General features: G+C 40.2%; 1 protein-coding gene across 3 annotated transcripts in view; it reads left to right on the plus strand.

The window, feature by feature from the left end:
* LOC107227967 (carbohydrate-responsive element-binding protein) overlaps window positions 1-15,566 on the plus strand; it is a 101,627-nt gene extending 86,061 nt beyond the window's left edge. For all 3 annotated transcript variants that reach the window (XM_046733742.1, XM_046733748.1, XM_015669296.2), the window contains one exon: window positions 13,249-15,566. In XM_046733742.1, the coding sequence (XP_046589698.1) occupies window positions 13,257-14,252 (996 nt within the window). In that variant the 5' untranslated portion in view covers window positions 13,249-13,256 and the 3' untranslated portion in view covers window positions 14,253-15,566. The remainder of the gene's footprint in view (window positions 1-13,248) is intronic.
* Window positions 15,567-25,257: the final 9,691 nt, after the last annotated feature.

Below are 25,257 nucleotides of genomic sequence, written 5' to 3' on the forward strand. Positions count from 1 at the left end.
ATGTGGCTCGCTGAACTTGAGAAAATAACCAAGTACCATAATCCTCCAAAAAATGATCAACGTCATAAATTTCGCGAGAGTTTAGCAAGTTTTTGATTTTTCTCAAAATCCAACGAGACAAGTTAGCAACAAGTATGACCATCGGGTCTCTCGATAATGTCACACGGTTGCAAACCGTGGCATTTGATTAGGCAGAAGACCGTCGGATACCGTTCTGTCTAAATATAGTTATCACGAAGGAGAGAAGGAGAGAAAAGCAGAGAATCGTCGACGACGTTCCACGCGACGTGTCGTCGGGCCTTCGTCACAGTCTGGTGACAAATTAATCGAGTAGTCCATCGCGTGACAAGAGGAGAAGACAGCGACACCTGCAGCTGTTCTCGAATCGCGATGCGATGCAAATCGTCAATCTCCGCAAGCTTTATAGGTTTTCAATTCGAAGCGTGTACACCGGCATGTGACGCCTTACGTGTCTTACCCACTTTATACGTTAATTCTCGCAATACGCCGCACAAATTTGCTGAAACGACGATAATACATTGATCGCGCGAAAATCCGAGTGAGAAGGAAAAAAATGGACCTGCGTGAAAAAAAAAAAAAATTGAGAGCTAGAAGGTGAACAAATTTTCTATTTGCATAATATACGAAGCCACTGAAAATTCTTTTCTTTTTTTTTTTTTTTGCTCGGCAAATAGAATTCATTCCATTTATTACAGAAGGTCTTTATTTCAAGATAGTTTAATTAATATTTTGTCAACTAAACGTTATTTATCCAATTTGTGAGATTAATAATTACGTTCCTTACACTTGTCGCCTCAAATTTCACCTTTGAACGTCAGTTTTACCCTCTGAATTCCCGCAGCTCTTCGTAACGTTGCGCGAAGCACCTGCCTTCCTCTCTCTATCAGATCCTGGTCAGGTTCGTGGGTCTTTTGGGTCCGATGGGTCAGAGTGAAAAGCCAGTGAGCACGCAGTTCGTAGGCAGGATGGGGCAAGGATAAGGGACAGGTTGACTTAAAGCCGCATCCGTTTCCTGAGCGCGTGAATGCGTGCCTGCGAAAAACACGTAATATGTAACCGGCATTAATTATTATCAACTCGTTACAATACATGCAGGGCATATATAATATGGTAATTAATGCGCGTTTCAAGTGAGAAAGTCAGGCCGTTATCGAAATTATGTATTCTGTGTTCTCATATGCATACGCGAACACGACGATCAGCCGTGAAACACCTGTTGTTTTAAACGGCACTGGCCATTATCTCCCCTCTCTCTCTCTCTCTCGCTGCTGTTTTTTTTTTTCTTCATCAACTTTACGGTTATGTATATGCACACACTGCAAGCAACGCGTGCATCGAATTATAATTCGCATACACACGTCGTGTATTGCTCTGCGTTTATATTATTATTACAATTGTAATATTCGCGATTGTGTGCGAATACGTGTGTAGAAAGTTGAATTCGAACATTTTAGTGACTTTAGGTTCCAGCAGTGTAGCTTAGCCTCTCTGTGCGATACCGTTGTACAAGTTGCATACAATCACGATGGTCTCCTTGCGCTATAGCGACTAAAAACTCCGTCATTAGGCGTGTGTATGTAGATGGGAATTACTTAATTTTATAACGATCATTTTCTCGCTAGGTATCATCATTCAATTTTCCTACTCTTCTTCTTGGACTCAACGTTTATACTTACGTCGATGTGGGTTACGAATGTAATAACTTATTTTGCGCAATTTTTTTGCACAAGGTAAATTTATTATACGTATGTACATACGTTCGTGAAACGCGTATCATTTTTGTCGGAAATTTCCTCGTCACAATGAAACGCTACGTTGATAAATGTTGTATCGTACACTCGTGTTCGCTTGGCAATTTAATTTTTCCTGAATGTCGATACGAAGGTAAATTTTGAACCGCAGTGTCTCATCGATTTAACTTGCATCGAAAACTTCGCGTCTTATCAGTCTGTTGTCTTGTTCGCTACAAAAATATTTATCGTAGTGCGGGTAGTAAAATTCTGCTTTAGGGAATTTTTCCTTCTTTTTGTAACTCGATTAAGTGATAGTCTGTTTGAGAATTTCAAAGCAAATCGCCGATTTTCATTCCCGTCATTTATACGATTGCGCAAATTCCGGTTGAAGACGTATAATTAATTTTGAATCGCTGGTGGCTGCGAAGCAATCCTAAAACAGTGACGTATATTCCCGGCTGAATACCTGTGACAAATAGCGATACGACGCGTCAGCTTGGAATTCCCAGCAATTGTACGTCTGACGTATTGTTGATATCGCTGTGAGAGGTAGAACGAAATTTTTTCAAGCGATAAGTGACCGACGAGGAGGTGGAGAAAATCATCGCTGTTTTCTTGTGCGCTCACCAATGAATGAAGTCTGAAAAGATCTAATCTCGAGGGCTTCGTTCATGATCTTATCTCTAAATGGCGATAAAAAATGTAAGCGGTTTGCAGGGAGAGCCAATTCCGAGTTTATCGCCCGCAACCAGCATATTTGGTCGAGACGCTTTCAGTGCGATTATCCCGGATTGTAATGTTTTCGCGTTATCACTCCCGATTACGTGAGTGCAAAATAACGATAACTATTAATGATAAAACATGTAGAATCCACATTGCATCTTACGTCTGGCCGTATATAATAAACATTCGGTAAAAAAATCAAGGGCTTACTTACGTTCACTTTTTAAAAGTATACTTGTGCATGTACTTTCTTACAAAACCTTGATAAGTAACTTTGAGCATTGAGATTCTTTTTTGCACAACGAGAAGAATTTGATTAAAAAAAGTGTAAGAGAGAAAGCTTCCGTAAAAAAAATTTTTTTTCCTTCTAGCAAGTTCGAAGAGAATCGTTCGAAGTAATTATTAGATTTCAGATTGTAGAATTGTTGCATTTAAATTTACGTACGTCAATTTTCCCCGAGGTGATTCAACAACGTTCCGCATAAAAGGAACATAGATATCACCAACTGCACACGGCATGTAGATAAATGCAATTCCAACTTCTGTTCATCGATCGTACAACGTAGCTATTTATATAAGTGGAACGTGAATAGTTAGCTAGTAGCCGACGGGCGCGGATGACACAAGCAGTTTACTATTTTATCAACGTTCATCGATGTCACGCGACTTGAAGTTACACATCTCGAACAGTTGAAACGATGTGCCATTAGACCTCTAATTTTACTCTTCATCCTCAAAGTTCACTTTATTCGATCCGTAATTTGAAAAATCACATTTCAGTCTTCGGATTCGAATCAATGGGGCTCGAAAAGCCTGCGGAGAACAATTTCCGTAGGAAAACTATTAAAAGTTTTTTTTTTTTGTTTTCACGTCAGGTTCAAGTTTGTAACGTTAAAATAACGATAGATTGAAGAGAAAAAAATACTTTATATATTTTACAAAAATCGATTTATCAAGTTCGTAATTTTTTTATTTTTTTTCTCCATTTCTAAAAAGGAGTAGGTATAAGTAACGGTCTACGAGTACAACTTTTCTCGATGCAATCATTACAAAAAAAATTTCATTCAACGCACATGTTTATTGTTGAATTTCATACGGGGCTACAAAAGATATCATTTTCAATTTTTATCCTTGGCGAAATTGTTCGTCGTAGATAATTCAGTTTTTCCAACGAATTCACCCCGCCGCCGAGAAGATGCTGCAGGCAGCAGGGAAGACTCACGATGAGGCTGAAAGTGCAGTTGGGTGGCAATTCCTGACCCCGCGGAGCGACGCCGCGATGCCGCGACTCGCGGTGCCACAGCTGGTGACCGTCGCCTTCTGCTTCTCTCTCCCTCTCTCTCTCTCTCTCTCTCTCTCTCCTTTTCTCTCTCCCTCCCTCCGCCCCTCTCTCTTTCATCCTCTCTCTTGCCTCTCGTTCGCATATACGGTACAACTCTTGTCTCGGCTCGACCATCTGGCTAGCGCCATCCGCGGCCCCTTCCAATTCCCTCCGCGGCATCGCCCTCCTCCTCCTCCTCCTCCTCCTCCTCCTCCTCCTCCTCCTCCTCCTCCTCCTCCTCCTCCTCCTCCTTCTCATCCTCCTCAACCTCTTCCTCCGCTTCCGTGACGCCAGCATCCATCGCGTACAGCGTCAGCGGTTCTCACGCGTCGTTGCGGCACGGTTGGAACTTTTCTTAACTTGCTGTTTTTCTGTTTTGAAGAGGGAAAAGGAGGTTACTTGCAATCAACACGAAAATGAAAAGTTGACGTTTCACTAGATATCGACGTTTCGATATCTAGATAATCACCGAATGAGGTGATCGATTTTTTTTATCCGAGGACATCTCGAGAACGAGTTTACGGATTTCAATGATTTTTGTCTCGATCGACGCGGCCTTTCCAAACTTGGAATTGATTGGATTTTTACTTTGATCGATTCAGAAATTTTTCAATTATTTAGGTAAGAAAATTTCAACAAATCAAATAAACATGGCGATATCTTAATAATGATGAATGGATTAGAACAGAAATTAGTACCGTAAAATTTATTTGGTCACTAATCATTAATCTCAGGTTAGATTTGCAAAATTTATAATGGTGGATCCATTATAGTGGTTGAAAAAAAGGTCACATTTTCATGTAATATCGCACCTCAGGGCTTCTAAATCGTTAATCACGAATCTGTATTTGCAATTCGAAATTCGAATTTGTATTAATATTTGATTTTTTTCTGTGAAATTGGAACCTGCAGTGTGAAAACGGGAATTTCAAGGGCTGGCTCACGGCCAGCCTAAAGTCGCTTGTTTTCCTTCACTTTCTTCCGTTTTGTTGATAATCATCCAGTCCAAGCGTACCTACCGATGCTTTGCAAAGTAATGTAAATCAGGGTGGTAATCGAAGTATTTTTTTGCGATTGAAAACTATATTCGCAATAGTTTTACCATATACGTTTACTTTACTTTGTAAATAAATGTTTTGTACCTTAGAACCGATAATAATTAATACGTGGATAATTAGAGAGATCTCAAAATTGGTCGGAAATGCTTAGCTTGTAAATAAACTTAGTTGAAATTCTGAACTTTAACACCACTTTCACTCGAACTTTAAGTTACCGAAATTTTGAGACGATTCAACTCAAAGTTTGGGTCACTCTGAATTGCACGTAGTCTGAATCACTTCGAGTCACTTGTGCCACCCTGACTAAGACTTTGACTCAAAGTTGAAGCTCATAATTATACATTTTGAGTAAGATATCCAATTTCAACTCGAACATTAAATTACCTCGACAAAATTCTTGAGTTACTTTGAGTCAAACTGTGATTTCGACTATGCTTCGAGCTTATAGTGTGAAATTTTGTCGTTCCTACAGTGAGATTTGTGATACAAGCGATTAGAATTAGGTCCGTTAATCGTGCGCTACATCATCGACAGCAGCAACGTCATCCTACACGCCTCGAGATGAAGTGGGAGGAGAAATTGTCTACGTCGTCGCCTTTCGGCGTTAAATATCGCGAGGCTTGACTTGGCGCCAGAAAAAAAAGTAAATAATAAGGAGTGGAAAAAAAAAAAATAATTTTTTTGAATAAAAAAGAGAGAGATAAAAAAGTAAAAATACAACAGCATAAAATGATGAGAAGAAGGAAATCAAATATACGGTTTAGAGATTTATGGAGTGCAGACGCACCGCGTTGACAAACTGGCCTGTTCCTTGCCGAAGAGTCGCTGGTTATCGGCGCCGTTTAAGATATACGTCTGTATTCGTGTTTTTCGAACGCGGTACCGCCGTGCATCATCATCATCGTCGTTACCATCATCATCATCATCATCATCATCATCATTATCATATTATGCTACATGTACTTCCTTATCGTAATATTACCAGTTACCAGTTAATTGTACCCTCGTGTCTTTTTTCACTTATGTAATATTCCAATCGTATTCCGTTTAATTCTCGTCACTCTTGTTGTCAAAGGCAACGCGACGATCAGTCAGGTTCATTTGCCTATACATACCTATACCTGTTTCAAATTCCGTAAACGACCCGTTGCGTTGCACTTATGGCTGCATAGCTGCGCATTGCGCAAGAGATAAGAGAAAGAGAAAGAGATGTACGGAAAGAGAGAGAGAGAGAGAGAGAGGCGGACAAATTTCTGTGGCATTTAAGACCGGCGCATACTTCTTAATTTTGATTTTCATGCTTCCTAGGCTTCTATAATATTCAAGTTGTTCTCTTGTTATTTTATTTTTGGTCCAGCGGCCTGCGGCGCAGCCTATTTCTTTACGCATTAAAAAAATATCTAGCTATAATCAGCGAGTAGAAATTCTACAGTCACGGTTAATTAAAATCATTCGTTCGATTAATTAGGAAGACACTAGAACCGTAGAGAGGCGGCGGCACGCGGCGGGAAGCCGTTACGTTTACGACGCCGACGCCGACGACGTCGACGTCGAGTTTATAAAGCTGCGGTACCTGCAAGACGACACGTGCTTCTACCACGACGGGTCTTGCATTAATTATTTATTATCATTCTCTCGGGGATGTGAATATTACGCATACTTGTACACACGGTGTCTCAAGTATATTGTATGCATGTATACGTAGATGCACTTGGACGCGGATGATTCGAAAGGATCTCGAGCTGTAGTAGCCAGCATTTACACACGCTTCTTTACACTTTTATACATACATATTTATGTATACTTATTTTTAATTAATTATCCTTTTGAACCTACCCACACAATAATTTCTCCGTATTTATTAACCGCCTCGGTATGTGGGTTGGGTTCACCTCAATTTCACACGCTTTTGCGAACTTTAACCTCGACTATTCAGCGCGCGTGTGGGTGAATAGATAAATTGTCGTATAATTACCATCCTTTATTTTTGCTTTCTTTTTGCCAAAGCCAAATTGGCCTATAGTAGGTATATAATATGATTGAACAGTGAAAAGTAAGAGAAAGAATACGAATTTTATGTTAATAAATTAACTTCTAACGTCTGATATGTAAACGACCTTCTGCAGTTTTTGGAGTTACTTTAAATTGGACTTGCGAAATTTTGTCCTAAAATATTGGCTCGCTTTATACTATCGTTGAATTTTCTATGCCAATCATTATAAACTGTTGAAGTTTCACATCGGTATAACGGATTTACATCACATGTGTAGCCTATAATTTACAGAAGCTGAAAACGTCAATTAAATATACAGAGTTTTAATTCATAGAATTTATGTTCGGATATACATGTATTGCCCTGTCTCGAATACTTCGTTTAAATAAACTGGAAGTTTTCGCATCAGACTCAAGGATTGAACTTTTAAACAGATTTCAGTGAATTATTGGTCGTAACATCTATATAATCGTTATCAAACTTTATAGGTATGTAATAAACATTCTACAGTCCACGATTAAGAATACATGCATTATGCATGCATCCAGTTTGGAACATACGCTATTCGCTACCCGTTAATTTCGTCGTCAAGATTTTGCGAGGAGGATGATTACTATCCGAAATCGTTCGAAAATGTCTTGAAAAAAAGTTGATCCTGTTTCTTTTCGTTTCTTCCATTTCATTAAAAAAATTTTCGCTTCGTCTCTAGTCCTAGACTTTTGAAAATAGAACGGCCAGCGATTAGCGGGTTTAAGGTGCGCTTCCGCAACCTTCGCTTCACAAAGCTCGCTGTCGGGTCGCGTCGACGTCCCTGCAGATAGCATTATCATCAGTCCTTCCGTTTCCCCCCTTCTCGCCCGCGCGTCGAATCCAGGGTGATAATAAATTTCATCGAATCCACGTCGGTGCGGGCGAACCGAGCGTCGTGCATTCGTCGAACGGAGATCGTGATGAACAGATGCGCGATACGGGGTTCGCGCATCCCGCGACACCGCAACGCGATAACCACTATCGGTGAAAACGGGTGAAAACCATCATCGATGACAAGGTGAGAGGACCGGAAGACCAGGTGTCACCGATGCAGGAAAATCTCGGATATACGGGCTATCGCTGTCCCCGAATGTGTCACGCTGTTCGTCTATTTTATCACCGAAAACTCGGAACACTTTCTATTATATCTTGTGTGTATTTATGTATTATATACACTTTACTTTCGTGTGTGCGTGTGTGTGCGTAACGCACAAGAGAAGCCAGCTGCTGCTGCCGCAAGCTCCTCAAAAGCACCGTGATAAGCAGCGACGCTCTGTTATCACGGAATGTATAAAACTCAAAAGTCCTTTTGACGCGTGTTATTAAGTTATAAAACTCCGGAACTGCTGTACCGATTTTCATACGGAATAGTTACAACGTGTGGTCACATTTTTACGCTGTGTTTTTTATTGATCAGATTAATAGTTTTTAAGATATATCGACATTTTTAAGGAAGATCGAAAACTTGTGCAAACCCGGACTCTAAACTTTGGGTGAAATTGCAGTCGTATCTCCGCGGATTTACGTCCCTTAATTGAAAATCTCCGATTACGGTTATATATTGCATTATATTTAATCGAGAGAATTTGTATAATTAAGACGTTTTGGTGACGATTATATGTGACTTGGGATTTAATATACGGGTTTTAAGGCATTACATATACCGTTTTCGCTTGCATATATTATACATATATTTGAATCCGACGGATTTAATCACCCGCATGTGAAATTATTATTGACTTAAATTCTTGAACGAAATTAAAATTCGTTTCGCATTGCTACTTATTTTTTTAGGAGTTGAAGGTATAACTCGTTACTTTTTAGGCTACAGTTGTTACAGAATTATTCTACTCAATACAATATCGGTATATATATAGCTATACATAAAAGTCATAAATTTTTTCAACATATTTGTCAGAACATTGTCGAGAAAAAAAATTGCATCGAAAATCCGAAAAATCAGAGAAATTTTCTTTGACCCAAGTACCGGTTTTAGGAAAATAACGTCTCATCATTTTTCACACCACACCGCAGCATAGCTTAAGAAATGAGTTTGAAAAGTTCTTGTAGACTTGCAGCAGGAAAGCCATACACACGCATAATATACTCGATTATAAAAAAGAAAAAATAAATAAACATATAAATAACGTCAATCGAATCGTGTCGGTGGTTGTTTTCTTTTCCGCAAACGGAACCGTCGCGCCGCAAGTAACAAAGTCGATAACCCGACCCGTGGTCAAGAAACGCATCGACGTTAAGTTGATAATGGGAATGGCGCCTGAAGCTAGACGAAACACCGACGCCCTACTCGCACGCATCTTTTACATAAACATACGTACAGAGTATGTGCAGGTTCGGTTAAATGCAGAGCGCAATTCACTGCAAGTGTCCCGTAGTGTGGCGGATATTACGAATATATGGATTCGATTCTTGCAGCTTTAACACGACGCTTACGTATATTTGCTTTCTACACGCGTGCTCTTGTAACGGTGATACCGGAGTTATTTTCTATTCTTTTGTTTTTTTTTTTTTTATTGTTAGTAATTGTCTTTTTCATTTTCTACTTGCATACTTACTCTACCTGATCCTGTAACTTCTCAGGTTCACCGACTAAGCGGTACCTTAACGAGATCTCCGGAAAACGTCTTTTTGCACTAACGTACTATAAACTCGTGGGAGCGACGGGACTTAGCTTAGATACTCATGTTTTGATACGCGAACTTGATTGACGTGAGTTTTATTAACGGAATCTCTTCACGGCGTGCAAAAAAATATCAAAAATCCTAAATTCAAGTGTAGAAAGTTTCGTTGTTTATAAATAACTTTCGAACGATCGTCCGTATAATCGTATGATGTGATTTTTATCTAAAGTCTTCGGAGCTTTGTTTTGTCATTTTCTTTTCCTTTCTTTCGTTCGGCGACTTTTTTTTTTTTTTTTTTTCGTCGAGACAACTTTTCGTGTGCCCGATACATACTCAAGCGGTTTAATAAAATTCATGTTAATTCGAACGGTTTTTTTTTTCAACCATTTTTCTTTTTTAATTTGTTTCTTGCTGTCTGGTCGAGAATTTATGGCTATCGAAAACACTGGTTCGTTATACATATGTATATATATATATATACATATGTATATATTGATACTTTGACAAGCGTTGATGGTCAGAACATTGTGGATTTTGAGGACTATAGTCATACGATGATAGTTTCTTCCTGGAACTCGTAGTTCGGACGAATATTGTAGGTATACCTACTTCTGATCTTTTCCAGATAACGCGATACTCTGGATATAAGTGAAATCTTGTCTCTCTGCATTGTGACGATGTGCATATGACGCAGAATATTCCGTGTGTTATGTGCGATGATATGACGCGAGTCGAAGATATAGACGGAGGGCTTGTCGCTAGAACGATAAAATCGTTCTATCCAAGGGTCATTAAGAATTATACTGCATGTTTGCTCGTTTTTAATCTAGCTGATGTAAATGTTGCACGATATTTATCGTTGTACGTGGCAGAGATTGGTGTTTATACGCGTTTAGTGCTACGTCTTTCAGTGTCTTTGGTCAGTGGCTCTTATTCTCTGATCATCGCGCATTGCTTTACGCAGAAAAGTTGCCGATATAGAAGCTCTTGCTGTCTGTATGCTCGTTGGATAATGGGGGTTAAATTATGGGAGGAGTCGTGCTGTTTTCGACAGTAATCATTGGCATTTTTTGCCGACGAAATCCTCCAGAAATAAAAAAATAATTGCATCACTTGCGGATTGTTCATATATCCCGTCGCGCACACAGAAAAATGTAACGATTGTAATTTAATCGCGACTTTGAATACGTTTAATTACAGCGAATCGTTCAACGAGAAGAATCCAAGTCAAATGACCGAAGCATTTCGATTAGTCCATAACTTCCTGTTCCATTCAGGGTGGCGCAGGTCGCGATTATCGCACCATCTACGGGGTCGAAGCGTCGGAGTGGCGACGTCGTCGGTCAGATCGACGCCGGCGTCGCGTCGAAGCGGTTTGTGCGTGTCCGCGCTCCTGGAAGTCCAACTCGCTTATAGGCATATCCAGGTAAGGCAATAAGAGAAGCGGAGGCAGCCTGCCGTTGGCGCCAGCACCATGTGGCGGTGGATAGAGACCGTCGCCAATCTGTAATCAAGAAACCTGAACCCCGGGACGTGCTGGCCATATAGGCGGCGCAGCCGTCGTTCGTCCCCCTCGGTTCCGATAAATCGTTGTCTGAGTCGGAGGTATCGACGACACCAGCATCCAGATTAATAGGGATTTTTTTTACCAAATTTTTTTATCGCTCCCCGTGTCCTCTACAGCCCTCTCTCGTTATTAGGCCGCGTTTGGTCCTCTTTAACGGAGAATGAGAAGATTCTCTTCTGGCTAATCGTGATTAAAGTGGAAAAACACGAGTTACGCTAACGCAACTTTTCGCACAGAGATGCAAAGGCGGAAAGTTATCGAGAGGTTGGTATAACCTCACCGTAAATGAGATTCTAATCGGCATTCCTCGCGATATATCGACGTAAAATTTGGAATTACGAATGTCCATTACTAAAATGGTAAATTAAATTCTGAAAGGTAACTGCCAGGGGTTGATATCTTTCACATTTCAATTCGGTCGCGGAAAGGAATTTTGAGTTACCGCCACCTGGCGGAAAATCTCGAAACAAAAGCGCGCTAGTCGCGTTGCCATTGTAAATTAGTGACATCTATTTTTTCTCGTCTTCTTGGCCGGATAACCTTGATTTATACAATCTATGACATTTTGGAAACAGCAGAGAAGCATGTGTTAAAGTTTCGTGTGAGCCGGTCAAACAGTTATCGAGATTATCGATAACAAACAAAGAATTTTGCATCTGCCTCTTTACAATAGTTCATTGTAGACAATCGATCTGAATATAGCTACACTTCGTTGTCGCGCGTGCTACAGGAATAATTGTACAAGTCGAAGTTTACACCCTGTGGGCTCTTGTCAGGTATAAAACATACACATCGTGGCGGCGGCAGCGGCGTCGGCTCGGTTCACCGGGATATTATAATCGGAGGCTGCTGGCATTCTGGATGGCGGGATGCTGCGAGCGCCAGATGGTTCGGAACCCGTCCGGATGGATGACGCACTCGCGCCTCGACGTGGAAAACATCTCGTCCAAAGTGATTCCGCCCACGCGAGTATGCCGGCGAAGCCGCCGACGTCGTCGGGAACACACCGCGAGCCGGGAACCGCGCGTGGTACTAAACATAGATGCGTGCCTCCTCACGCGCACGTGTCGCGTATCTCACTCCCTCGATATCGAACAGACCCGCTTGTTTTCTCAGCCGCGGTTTCAGAATTTCACAGGAATTATCCGTGTCTGCGTACGTCTACCAAACTACTACAAACCCAGTCATGGGGTTGGCCGCCTGGATATAACCGAATTACGTTTCACGAACCAATTTTACTCGTAGCGGTAGCAACAAAATTTTTAACTTTGTTTTACGTTTCTACTTGGACGATTGTGTTTGTAATATTTTACAAAATGGCGGTGTTCAAATTTGACCAAATTTATACCCAGTGTGGAACAGAGTAAAAAATTTTTTTCTAGTCAATTCGGAAATTCAATATCAGATGTTGAGTTCTTTTTTACAGTATACGATGTATGATATGCGTACCCTGATTATTCTTTTCGAACACGTTTCATCTGATGTATCATTTGAATTCTTGCTCACTCGATTCTTTTCGTCGATATACGTACATTTACGTATTATCCGCATTGTCGTAATTTTTTGCTTTTACGTATTCAGACTTATTGTTGGTGTAATGACGAGCTGTGTGAAATCTCAACTTGCCAGACTTGGAACCTTTAACACTTACCCGGGAATGGAATTGTAGCGAAATCGCGTGTGCCAGCAACGATGTACACACGTAATAAAAAAAATAAAAAAATAAGCGTCAAGTCAGCGAGAGTTCCATCTGCAGCATACATATTGCGTTTGCACGCTCGTGTGGACGTGAGATCGTATAAACTCGGTCTTTGACGATAAATGCATCGCACTTGAGTCTCAAACGAGCTGCTGGCTTGCATGATTCATTTATGCACGCTGTGTTTGTGTATGTACACAGTCTGTCTGCCAGATGTCAGAGTTAACGATTTTTCAACACTTTCTATTCGAGGCATTTAATAATGCGGCATGCTAATATTGTATCAGGGTTTGCGCTAAACATACAACGTCGACTGCAGGTCAGCTGCACTTTAATTTCAACTTTAAATACGAATACATTTTTCTCCTTTGAATTTTACAAATTCTGGCGCACAGTCGTCTCTTGCAACCGATTATATCTTACAAAAACCCTGACCGCGGATTTTAATTTCTCTGTTCCAGCTGGCGTGATGTCCGCATCGGAGAGGGACGCTGGTTTCTGCAGCGGAGGTGACGAGGATGACATGTCGGGTCTGCACTCGCCGAGTGCCTCGGAGGACAGCGTCGAGGTCCAAGTGACACCGATATCGCTTAGGAACAAGCGAAAGCTCGCTGAGCCGAGAAAAATCCAGGAACCTTGTACAGCGCCGTTGAAGAAACGGCGTTTCGAGCAGGTCGAGGAGGTCGCCTCGGTCGGCGACGAGGAGTCGAGGCCAGCGACGTGCTCGTCGCCGTCGCCCTTCCGGCCATGGAGCACGACTACGGGGAAAAGCGGGGATCCGAAGCCGCAGACCGTCCCGGAAAGGCCGCCACCGACCGACGAAGAGACGCGGAGAAGGCACGAGGCCCGGTTCCAGGAGGAGGTCCTCCTCAGGCTCCGGGAGGACGACATCCCCTCCGCCTCCTCGCCGCCCCTCGGCCACCATCGCAAGCACGAGGTCCTTCAGAGGTTCGAACCACCCCCGCCGCCTCCGGCACCCGCGGTCCTTCCGCACCCTCGGCTGCAGGACGAACCACTGGCGCTTGTCCTGCGCGGTGAGGCGCCACGTGTCCCGTCGCATCCTGGGGTCAGCGGGAGCTTCGAGAGGGTAGGATATCCCCTGGAACACGTTATTCAACACCCTAACGACGGCCAGGCGAGATCGCAGAGCGGCCAGCAGCGGAACTACAAGAACATGACCCGGGAGCGCAGGATAGAGGCGAACGCCAGAGAGCGGACCAGGGTTCACACCATCAGCGCGGCATTCGACACCCTCAGACGCGCCATTCCCGCATATTCGCATAATCAGAAATTGTCAAAGCTCTCTGTCCTCAGGATCGCCTGCAGCTACATCATGACACTTAGCAAGATCGCGAACACTCCGGAGGGTGATGGCGCCACCAGTCCTGCCCTCGGCGCATGCGTAGATCTTGTTTCGCGTACCATTCAGACGGAGGGAAAATTGAGGAAGAAAAAGGATGAGTAGATTGCGCTGGTCGGGGGGGGGGGGGGGGGGGGGGGGAGGAAAAATGGACGATTTTAACATCGCTGAGTTTCTTTTCTCACGTTTTTTTTTTTAAGTTTTCACTACTCTCGTGCTGCTCGTTATACGTTGTCTGTATACCTGATCTTTCTACTCAATGATGCTCAATGCTGTGCTCGCCAAGATGATTAGGTTGTAAGTTTGATAGGGTATGATAGACGTTAAGACTTGCCAGACACATTTATGACAATAAAGTTGTTAAGGAGTATGGTTACGATACCGATCATTCTGTGTTTGTACATATACTTATATGTGTATTTAGTATTCCGTTTTTCGCGCGTCACAGGTCTCTTGTCGAGATTATATGTATTTGAAAATATGATGCAGGTACATTTACGGTCTCCCGCACAGCTGGCGTGCGACTTGTGTTGACAGGAACTATTGCACTCAGGGTGTTTATATAACGGGAAAAAATGTAAAAAAACAAACGCGTAGCTGCCCTAAACAAGTGGTTTTAATTGACCTATTCTTATATAATACTTCCGAGAATTTCCAAAAGTATCGGATCGGTATCGCGATAAACAAAAAATTTTCTACACTAGATCCAAAGGCCTCAGAAATAAAACGAAATTTTTACAAAGACAAGGATCAGCAAGGTTTTTGTTAGAGTTGAAAATTTTTACTAATGCAATATACGCAACAGGAAACTAGATAAATAAAACCGTTTTTCATAAAGTGGTAAATTATTTATGTTTTTTTATTTCTTGCTTTTTCGAGCTTAACTTCTAATTAATCGAAAACAAATATTTCAAGTATTGGATAATCTATGATTCTCGTGTAACTGTGTTTCGAGTCTTCATTTTACCTGTCCGAGTTAAACCGCTTATCAAGGGTACAACGATGAACACAATAATTAATCTATAAACGTATATAATATAATGCTTCCAAAATTAGTCAACGACTGAACGCTGAGTACAAAACTGTGGCGCCGATGTAAATAAGAGAGAAATTTTGCCGATTTGTACATTTAATAATATTAATAACGATGATAATATTAAAAAAAAAATAATAATTAGCGTACGTATATATATTACTGATATAGTATAATATAGCGCGTCACTAAAAATCTATAAATATGTACATATAAATGATACACGAATCGCCATAATAGCCTTTATTGATAAATGACACACACACACACATATAGCTGTAATATTAATTACATAGTTACAATTACGCGATTATTACATGTAGGTATATATGAAATAAGAATATGGCAAGAAAATTACTATTATATATTGAATATATATATATATATATATATAGAAATATATCTAGATAATATTATGTATATGTATATTTGCTCGCGGCGGTAAATTCGCTTTCCGCTGCATGTCCGGTATGTACCTTTTTACATTATAAGCAGAACAGTCCGTTCGATTTTCAAATGAGAAATTAAAAGCAGAAAAAAGCGAAGTAAAAAAGAAGAAAAAAAGAAAAAAAAAATCAATTAAAGATCAATCCAATAATTAAATTACCAACGCGTTGTTTCACTTCAAGTACACAATCTATCCCGATCCAAAATATATAATACTCCAAACAATCAACCTGTTGCCTGATATTACGAATCGACTATTAAGCTTCCGGTTACCCGCTCGAAAATCGATGAGTGCACAGCATCGCGTGCCTTGAGTTTCAACTCAGAAAATTTTTGCCTCGGGCCCGACGGCAATGGCGTAACGAGTCGGGCTCCGTTTTTTGTTTGGTAATATTTATTGTTGGCAATAGAACGAATTAAGATGGAAAAAAACGAAGAATTAGATTGCGGGAGCTGTTGTAAGAGTAAAATGGATCGTTTCTCGTCTTTCTCGACGAATGAGAAATGCACTATGCTACAGAATTATGGATTACCTGGATAAACGATGTTGATGTGAAAGTACCGACAAGTGAGTGCAAGCTCTGAAGCTTCAGATTTTGTACGTGAAACTGATACACTGAAAAAAAAAGAGATGTTTTGAAATCAAACATGGGACGGCTAAGGAAATACATTTTTAACCATCAAATGTCAGAAGATTTCAAAATAATTATGCCTAATTTTTTCATTACCGTTAAGAACTGTCGGTTCAAAAGTTACGTGCAATTAAATTTCACTATTTTTTTTACGTACAGAGTGAATTTCTAACGACTGCACGGTTCGACGTCGTCTGCTAAAATTCAATGCGCACATGCCGCGATCCGAGATCAACTGTTTACCAGGGTAAACAACTGTCTCTAACCTCAAAAATTTTGACAGTTGTTGGTGGCAGTTGTGCGCAATTCAAAAGTGTTGAAATTTTTTAGCTAAATACAGCTAATTGCCCTGGCAAACAGTTGATCTCGGATCGCGGCATGTGCGCATTAAATATTAGCAGACGACGGACCGTGCAGTCGTTAGAAATTCACTCTATATGTAGATTATACCGTATATATAGTATCTGCTTGAAATTTATATTTTGCGTCAAAATATACTAAAAACATAAAATCGAAACACTCCATCGAACTTCCTCGCGAATCACTCGGCTTTTCCCTCGAGTTCCACGCCAATTGGTGCGAGCACCTAGCAAAGCTCTTCTTAAACTTTGAGTGGCCTCGCTAATTGCAGATTATATTCCCGTGTACATTCAGGTGTATTTGGTAAATTGGACACCTTGGACTCGCAGCTTGTTTGCACAGCCTAAACGTGTGGGTCGTAGATCTCGATGTCTCTTTTAATTTTTTCATTCCTTTTTTCTGTCGTTCAAGGCTCTGAAAAAATTCGCTCCGCGCCTAATTGGCTCGCCATGGAATCGCGGGATGAACCACGCGTTGCGTAAACACGATTTTGGACCAACCTGCGAACCAGTTATAAAGCCAGGATTCACCTGTTGCTCTCATCGAATTCTCGCGTATCGATTTCCTTCGCAGCAGTATTTCGAACAGATTTCTTTACCCGTTGCCTCGGGGTAAGTTATCCGCGTTTGGAATGTCACGCCAAGACAGAAATTCTCACAAGCCTTGGGCTGAAGTTTTAAATTACGATAAGCTAATGCAGTCGCTGCAAAATAGTATCATTCTCTCGTATATATGTATATATATATATAGAGGTTGTACTTAACATTTAGTCAACGCTTACTGTCGGTTGCACAATTATTCGTTAGTTTTTTTCTTCTTATTTCATTGCTAAATCACGTGAAATATCTTACACAATCTGAGATCGATAGTATCGTCCAAACAATCGAGGTTCAAACTGTGACATGAAATTTTTCATACGAACAGATCTTGCAATTTACACTCGGAGAGACCAGCTGAGTACCTAACTATAAATATACTCGTACCTGCAACGATCTGCATTCACCAGAAATTACATCTCAGTTTTTAAACTGATTTCATAATCAGTGAAAGTAACGAGTGTAGAATTTTGCAAAGCGATTCTCTACGCGGCTAATTTACTTGTTTGCATTACCAGTGATAATTATTTCGAGAGTTCTCAAAACAAGGAGAAACCGGTTGATACTAGTGTTGTGTACACTTTGTTATCTATCAGACAAACTGACATAGCTTCACTCCAGACTTGAACTAGAAACCAGCTGGAACCGACAATATGCTGTAACGTACGAGAACGATTAGAAAATTTAATTAGCGACCGTGAGAAATATCCATTTTACAGCTTGACGAAAATCTTCGCGTTTCATTTTCTATCAAGGTTTTCCATGTCATCGCCATTTTGTTAACATCACATATCTGTAAGCGATACATGTAAATTATACATCGAGCGCAGAATTTTACGGTGCGCGAATGAATATCAACTGTCCGCTTGAATCTGCCATCGTTATGTAGTAGCGCGGTTTCTATATCGAAGTTACGAGTATTAAAGTCAGACTTTAAATTTATGTACACCTAGAACGTGTTATTTTTTTTCCCCTTTTAATTTAGATCAGTGCAAGTATCCGATGGTTCTTTGATTCTAAACCGCGCTTCGACGACTTTTACGATGCAAGAACCGCAATAATATTTTATTTATTGAAAAAAAAAATAAACGTCGTGTTATCTCACACCTCGACAGTTTTACTTCTTCTCTTAATTTTCGAGAAATTTTTCTATTTTCATTCGTCTCGGGTATCGGATATCTTTTGCATATAAGTATATACGTCAGGTTCTGTCAAGGAATCCACCGACAACGCAACGACGCTCGTTGTCAGTCGAACTATATCTAATTATATTTTTCCGGTACAAGCTTCGGCCTTCCGAGAGAGTGACAGCCAAGAACGCGCGGCATCGCGACACCTTGACTTATTGTTAGCGTTGATTACCTTGCTCCACGAACGCGCGACACGTTCATATGCATATATCGATGGTTTTCGGTCCTTATACAGATCAGGAATCGACTCATTCCGCAGCGTTTTTATGTTCATCCCAGACGCAGAAAATTGAAAAGTTTCTGCAGCAATGAGAAACCTGCACCAGGTTGAATAAATTATGGGACCCGTCTCTATCGATCGGCCCTGAAAAATTGAAAATCAGACGAAAATAACAAAAATGGCGATTAAAAAACGTAAAATTAAGAAGATATCGCGATGTTTGCTATCATAAAATCGTGACAACATTTTCTAGGAATTACATTTCAGGGGGATCGACAGAGGAGGGGTCCAATAAAGAAATCCAGACAAAGAGACTCGGGATTTATAGATTATCCGTTAGGTTGGAATCGTGATGGAAAGCAATTTTATCTCGTTGGATTAATTACGTTGGACCGTCCGTATTACTGATCTGGGAACCATGCCGTACAATATAATTATTCAAAAATATGCGAATAAACACGCCTGAAGGTATGAGCCGGTTATATTCATTTGTACCATTGTTACGAATAATCAAAGTCACGCAAAGTTTCAAAACCTCGAATCTCTTAACGTCCCCTTAACGTCCAAAAAGTCTCTAATAGTTGTACGCAGACGTCTATGTACCGATTGCAGAGACTGCGTCGTTTGTCGATTTGCAAATTTGCACCAGTCCGCTAACCATCGGGACATATGCTGTAGATACGTATTATTAAATTTTAGATAGTACGTGGGATCGTTAAGGCATTCGTGCGTGTTTTTGAATAACGTTTATAACAGTGGCGCTGTTCGTGCTAATAGCCATCATCGCCCACGTTCTAATTGAAAATTCACACGCAATCACTGACTAATTGAGACGTTTTGAAAATCACGTGGCGCGAAAATACATCTCCTGGTACGAAAATACGATTAGATCATAGTCGCACAAAGATACGTTTGAATGGTTTCACATTTAGAAATTCTTTTCCTCCGTGACTTTATTTTCAATCGTGAATTACGGTATACCCATACCTTCGGATTTTATATATTCGATGAATTTTATTGATCGGGTGGTAAATCTATCGCTAATTGTATCGACGGATCGGTCAAATTTCCAATTAATTTCAAGAGCAGTTTGTTTTTGTAAAAGAAAGACCAAGTCAATTCTACATCCAATGAAAAGTGATTGATATTTATCAAAACTTTTTGAAAATTCTTTCCGAGTGTATGTAATGAAGAGAAATTTTTAAACTCTGCTTAAAGTTACGGATAAACAACAAAAAAGAAAAATTCATACTACATCTGGATCTTATAAACCAAGTAATTTACTTCGAGAGTTATAAATTTTTCACAATTATTCTTCATTAGGACGAAGAAGTCTAAAAAGAGTTCTATCAAATTGCACGAAGCTCGAAATAGACGCTAGGGAATTTTAAATCGCGTTTCATTTTTTTTTTTATTTCACCACCAACTCCGAATATTCTAGGTGATAATGATAGCGAGACGAATTAATTTTTTATCCCCGTCGAATTACGGAGATTTCTAGACGCCGCGGTCTCGCCTAAAAAAACAATTTCATCTTGACGTAATAAAACGTCGATAAGCCGATGAATTAAGATAAAAATCGAAAGGTGTCCGAGGCTGACGAAAAAGTCCTAGAATGCAGTGTCCGAATACCCGCGACAAGAACCATCGGAAGTGACTGTAATTGCCGAAGAGTTTTTCTAGGAGTAAAATAATGAACGAAAAAAACAAAAAAAAAAAAAAAATTACAAGAAACGATACAAAATAAAAGAAAAAAATCCTGTGGCGTGGCGGTGAGATGTAGACAAATTGCAGGCGATGGTAGGCGATATTTAACCTTTTAGCAAACAGCTGTCAGTCAATAATAGCGTGGAATACCATCGTCGATACGTCGTTCGGCGTAGAGCCGGTAGCTGTTGCCGGTAAATTAGTCGGTTGAACGTGGGAACGGGAATTTGAAGATGGCAAACAGCTCGGGGCACTTGGTGCGTGCGATCGGGTCAAGGAGTAACAGCCCCGATACACGTAGACGGTTGTAGAATTTCCTCCTTCCCTTTTTTCCGTCTCGATTATTTATACAGATATCGAGATTAGAATATATATAATTGGCTCATAAATATGGCAACAGCTGGCGCGTTTAATCGACTACGAAATTCTGAACTAAATTAACTATCCTTCAATCCGATCATGCGAACGCAACTTGCCGACTCCACGTGTTCCGGTTTCGCGAAAACACGAAACATATTCTGGTAATAAAATAAAAATCTGATTGCTATTTCGCAGAGAATTTGACGATCTGGTGGGCATTAATTTTGATGCCGATTTCTCACTGTTTATACATCGTTAAAGCGTTTGATTTATTTTTATCGCGACGATAAAATCGGTTCGTGCAACATGACACTGGTTAAATTTGAAGAACATATTTCCTGTGCGATCCGACGTTTCTTTTCAAGTATCTTAATCATTCAATTTCATTTGAATTTCAAACAATTTTTTGCTTCTATCCAGTTTTGAACCTATAATGTACCAAATTTATTGAATTATAAGGTCATCTTTCAAACAATGGCTAAAAACAGGTGTACATTTTTCAAACGATCGCTGAGGAAAGTGGAATGATTTTTTTCTTTCAGTGAGAAACATTTTTCATCGTTAGCTGTTTTAACTGCAGAATCCTTTTTCCAAATTCTACATGGACAATTTTCTTAATTCCCCACAATTTCTGATCCCGGAATGACGGTCGCTCAAATACCCGAAAAATGTAGATTTAATTTCTAAGAATTTTTCAAAATTCTCATCAACCTGTAATCTGTGGAGTTACGCACCATCTTCTCTCACGAATTTACTTCTGTCTTAATCATTCCAAAAATCGTGAAACAATTTAAAAGAACTTCACATGAATTATAGCACAAATTTCTTGAAAATTTTACCACCCGAATCGGAACTTACATTAAAAGATGTCTCTATCAACAAACAACGATCCTTAAATATTGTTTTCTACGCGATTGCGATTAGTTGTAAGTGCAAATCCGTGCCTTTGTCATTAATTCGTACAGAATTCACATTCACGAGGTGTAAATTACGCTCCAAAATTTGTGTGAATTGCTACATTATACCGTTAAACGTTCAGAATTTTTTAAATTTTGTTACAAACAATACCGATCAGCATTCATCCCCTAGCTCAAACCACATACATGCGTGCAAGGTAATCCAATATACATACATTACACGGCATATCCAGCCGTGACGACCGACATCCATAGCTAAAAAATTCATCCCAGAATGCCGTAAATTTGGTTATTAGTCTGCGACGATCGGGACGCGAGCAGCTGTAAGCGTAAGGCAAATTGCCTAGAAAGTAACGATTCTTCTTCTTCTTCTTCTTCTTCTTCCTCTTCTTCTTCTCCCCAGAGGCAACACCCCCGGTCCGATCTCGAGTTTCCAAAGGTGGTCGAGGTGTTATCCTCGACGTAGAAGGCAGGTGCGGTAACGAAGCGCGGAGAATCTCACAGATAACTGCATCGCCCTCGACTACTCGAGAGATCCGGAACACCGAACCGATCTCGATGCGCTCTGACAAGCCGTCGCCGCTTTTCGGCCGCAATAACGAGAGGACAGTTTAATGAACAGCTGCCCTTGGGTCCTGCCCGATTTCACGTATAATCGCGTAGCTGGACGCAATTGAACCGCATTCACGAGCCGATTTCCGTTACGATCGCGTCGCGCGGATAACCGATCCAGATATACAGACTTACGCGTACAGAGGTGAATTATATGTACGTACATTATATACGTAATGCGTCAATTAGACAGATGCGTCGCGGACTCGCGGCCGGAGTGACAAACTCGCGCAGATGTTACTAAAGGATAATCGGTCTCTGTTCCGTCTCCGATTGAGGTTGCGGTTTATTCGCCAAAAATCGAGACTTTTTATTCATTTTTATTGGGTACGCGGAAGTCCTAAAAAATTCAAAAATATAAAATACTGGAACTATCAACAAAAACTGAGGTATCGACGCTTTGTTTCAAACTGTTTCGAAGTGGGGAAAAATCTCGTACGAAATTTACTCATTTTATTCGGCATACTGTTTTCACTGCGAAATTCAGCGAAACGCTGTTTTCATTATGCTGGTATCGTTAAATATTCAATTTCACAATATTGCACCGACATTGATTGTGATCAATAATTAATGTAATGCCGGAAATAATAATTAATTGACAACTACTGAAGAAAAATTAAATCTGTTCCAGTGGCTTTGTATAAAATAGTCTTCTGAATAAAATCAGGCAATATGGGGCGAAAACAATCAAATCTACCAAACTTTGAACCATTTCAAAGTGATTTTAAACAAAGCATCGATATATTTAACCATTCGCTTATAGTTCCAGTATTAGTATTTTCAAACACATATTCCTAGCTTACGGATATAATAATTACATGAATAATCAACATACGACTACCTCGTAATAAAATTTAACTGTTGCTATATCTGCACTTCGTATGTCCTCAACGCCATCGCACTGCTTATTATACTTGTTTGCCTCAGTTCTTGCAACACGTGTCTTGTCGCATTGATGGTGTGCGAAAAGGAAGTGTTCCAGTGACGCACAATGAATAAATGTTGTTATTGAATTCAATATAAGTTATCGATACTTGGCCTGCAGCCGACCTCTTTAAAACTTACTGCACCGTACTTGCACGAATTGATGACGTTACTTTTACCTGCAATGCTACCTACACTCTTTACCCCCCCCCCCCCCCCCCTCCACTCTTTTTTACATATTCCTCTTCTCCGAAGAACCACGCGCAACTCTCAGCGTGTTTCACTTTATACTACGCACTCGCTTATCAGATCTGGAGATGCCAACTTGCCGGACGTTCAAAATGACCGCTCGACTCACCGCCGAATTAAAATTCTTCTCCGAGCCAATCTCGTTTGATACATTTTTTACCGTTTTTTCGATTCAAATTATTATCGTTATCCTAATTATACTTGAATTTGATTCATACCCCGATATATAATGGCGATGCACGCGACAGGCGTGACGATTATCTTCAACGCCGCTTGTAAAGTCGGTTCCATGTTGCCTACTCCACATATTATCGCTATGAATGCGGTATTCGACAGATTTTCTCCATAATTTTTTTCCACCAATCCGCTCGGAATTTCGAGTTAACGGATGTCTTGAATTTACCCGACGAATTAATCGCCGTTTTATTGGATCCGCAATCATACAACATACCTCCGACCTACTCTGGATGCAAGATTTACCGAGATAATCCGCTTTAATTAGGATCGCTAACAGGCTACGCTATAGAACAAATTGTGAAAGAAACGAGTTTGTAAAATGATAAAAGTATAACGTCTGGTATCAGATGGCTGTATTCTGAAAACGTAGTAAATACAAAACGCAAATAAAATTGGTACCAGAGATTCGGAAATCCATATTACTGCGCTGAGAGAAATTTTTGGTTCCGGTTACCGCTCAATACTTAACTATTTTCATTTTTTACCACAATCGAAAAATATAGTTCTAGGTAGAAAATGAAAATTAGTTTTCTAGATGTTACCGGAAAGTCTAGTATCTCTCACTATTCTTTCTCATTACGATCATTGTTACGATATTTTCTTCTAACTGTTCTGAAAATTTAATGCTCGCGCAACAATAAATTGACGTTAAAGCCTTATTTAACTAAAAAAGTAGAGAAACCTCACAAACTGATTTTGCGTTCCAATTGCCAAAAAAGGATCAACAATAGCGCAAAATGTTTACGTGTACCTCGATTTTTGTAATTCCAACAATATTGAAACAGTTTTTTTAACGATACCTGTTTTACTGAATTTTACTAGTTACTGTAACAAATGATATTTGTCTCAGCGTAACGCGTTCTGAAGTATCAAGAAATATTTGTAATTTTGTTACGAGGTATAAAATGCCGGCAGAAATTACGGGACGATCATACATACCTTGATCGAACAACGGACAATTTTCTGTAAATTAATGCAAAATCCTGGTCAGATTTCCTAGTGATATAAACTACGTTAGCTATAACATCTCAACATATCGCGAAGTGAATCACAGTCCTTGAGTATAATGCAGAGTGTTTGCGTGCAGTACGTATTCCACCCACAACGTCCGTCGATTGTCCTGACAGTTGGTGACGATTCAGTAAGAAGTTCTATCGACCATTTTTTTCCCTGGGATGAAAATTGATACGGTCAATTCGATCCGGAATTTCAAAAGGGAATTTATCCGTTGGTCGTAAGCTGAAAAGAAACGTTAACGATGCCAAGAAGTTTTGTTAGGTGTCGCTGGTTTTCTTTTTTTTTCATGCTTCGTCTTCTTGTTACTCATTTGATACGACGACAGATTTAGTCCCTAAGAATTTAGTCGTACCACGGTATTCTCTCTATATTTACTTATATTTATTCGCTCCTTTTCTCTTAGTTCCCGCGATTGTTTTCTACAGCTGTTCGGCTTAGCCGAGAACCATTCGTTATACGCGGCGGCTTTCAATGTTGTGTAAACTGGCGATTAGCTAAATACCTCGTGATCTCGTACACCGGACAAAAATAGTGATCGAAGAACTTGTCAACCACTTTCGCAATCCGATGAGACAGACCGTAAAATGTTAGATGAAGAAAAATGCGAGG

The sequence above is a fragment of the Neodiprion lecontei genome, chromosome 1, assembly GCF_021901455.1.
Source record: "Neodiprion lecontei isolate iyNeoLeco1 chromosome 1, iyNeoLeco1.1, whole genome shotgun sequence".
NCBI lineage: Eukaryota > Metazoa > Arthropoda > Insecta > Hymenoptera > Diprionidae > Neodiprion > Neodiprion lecontei.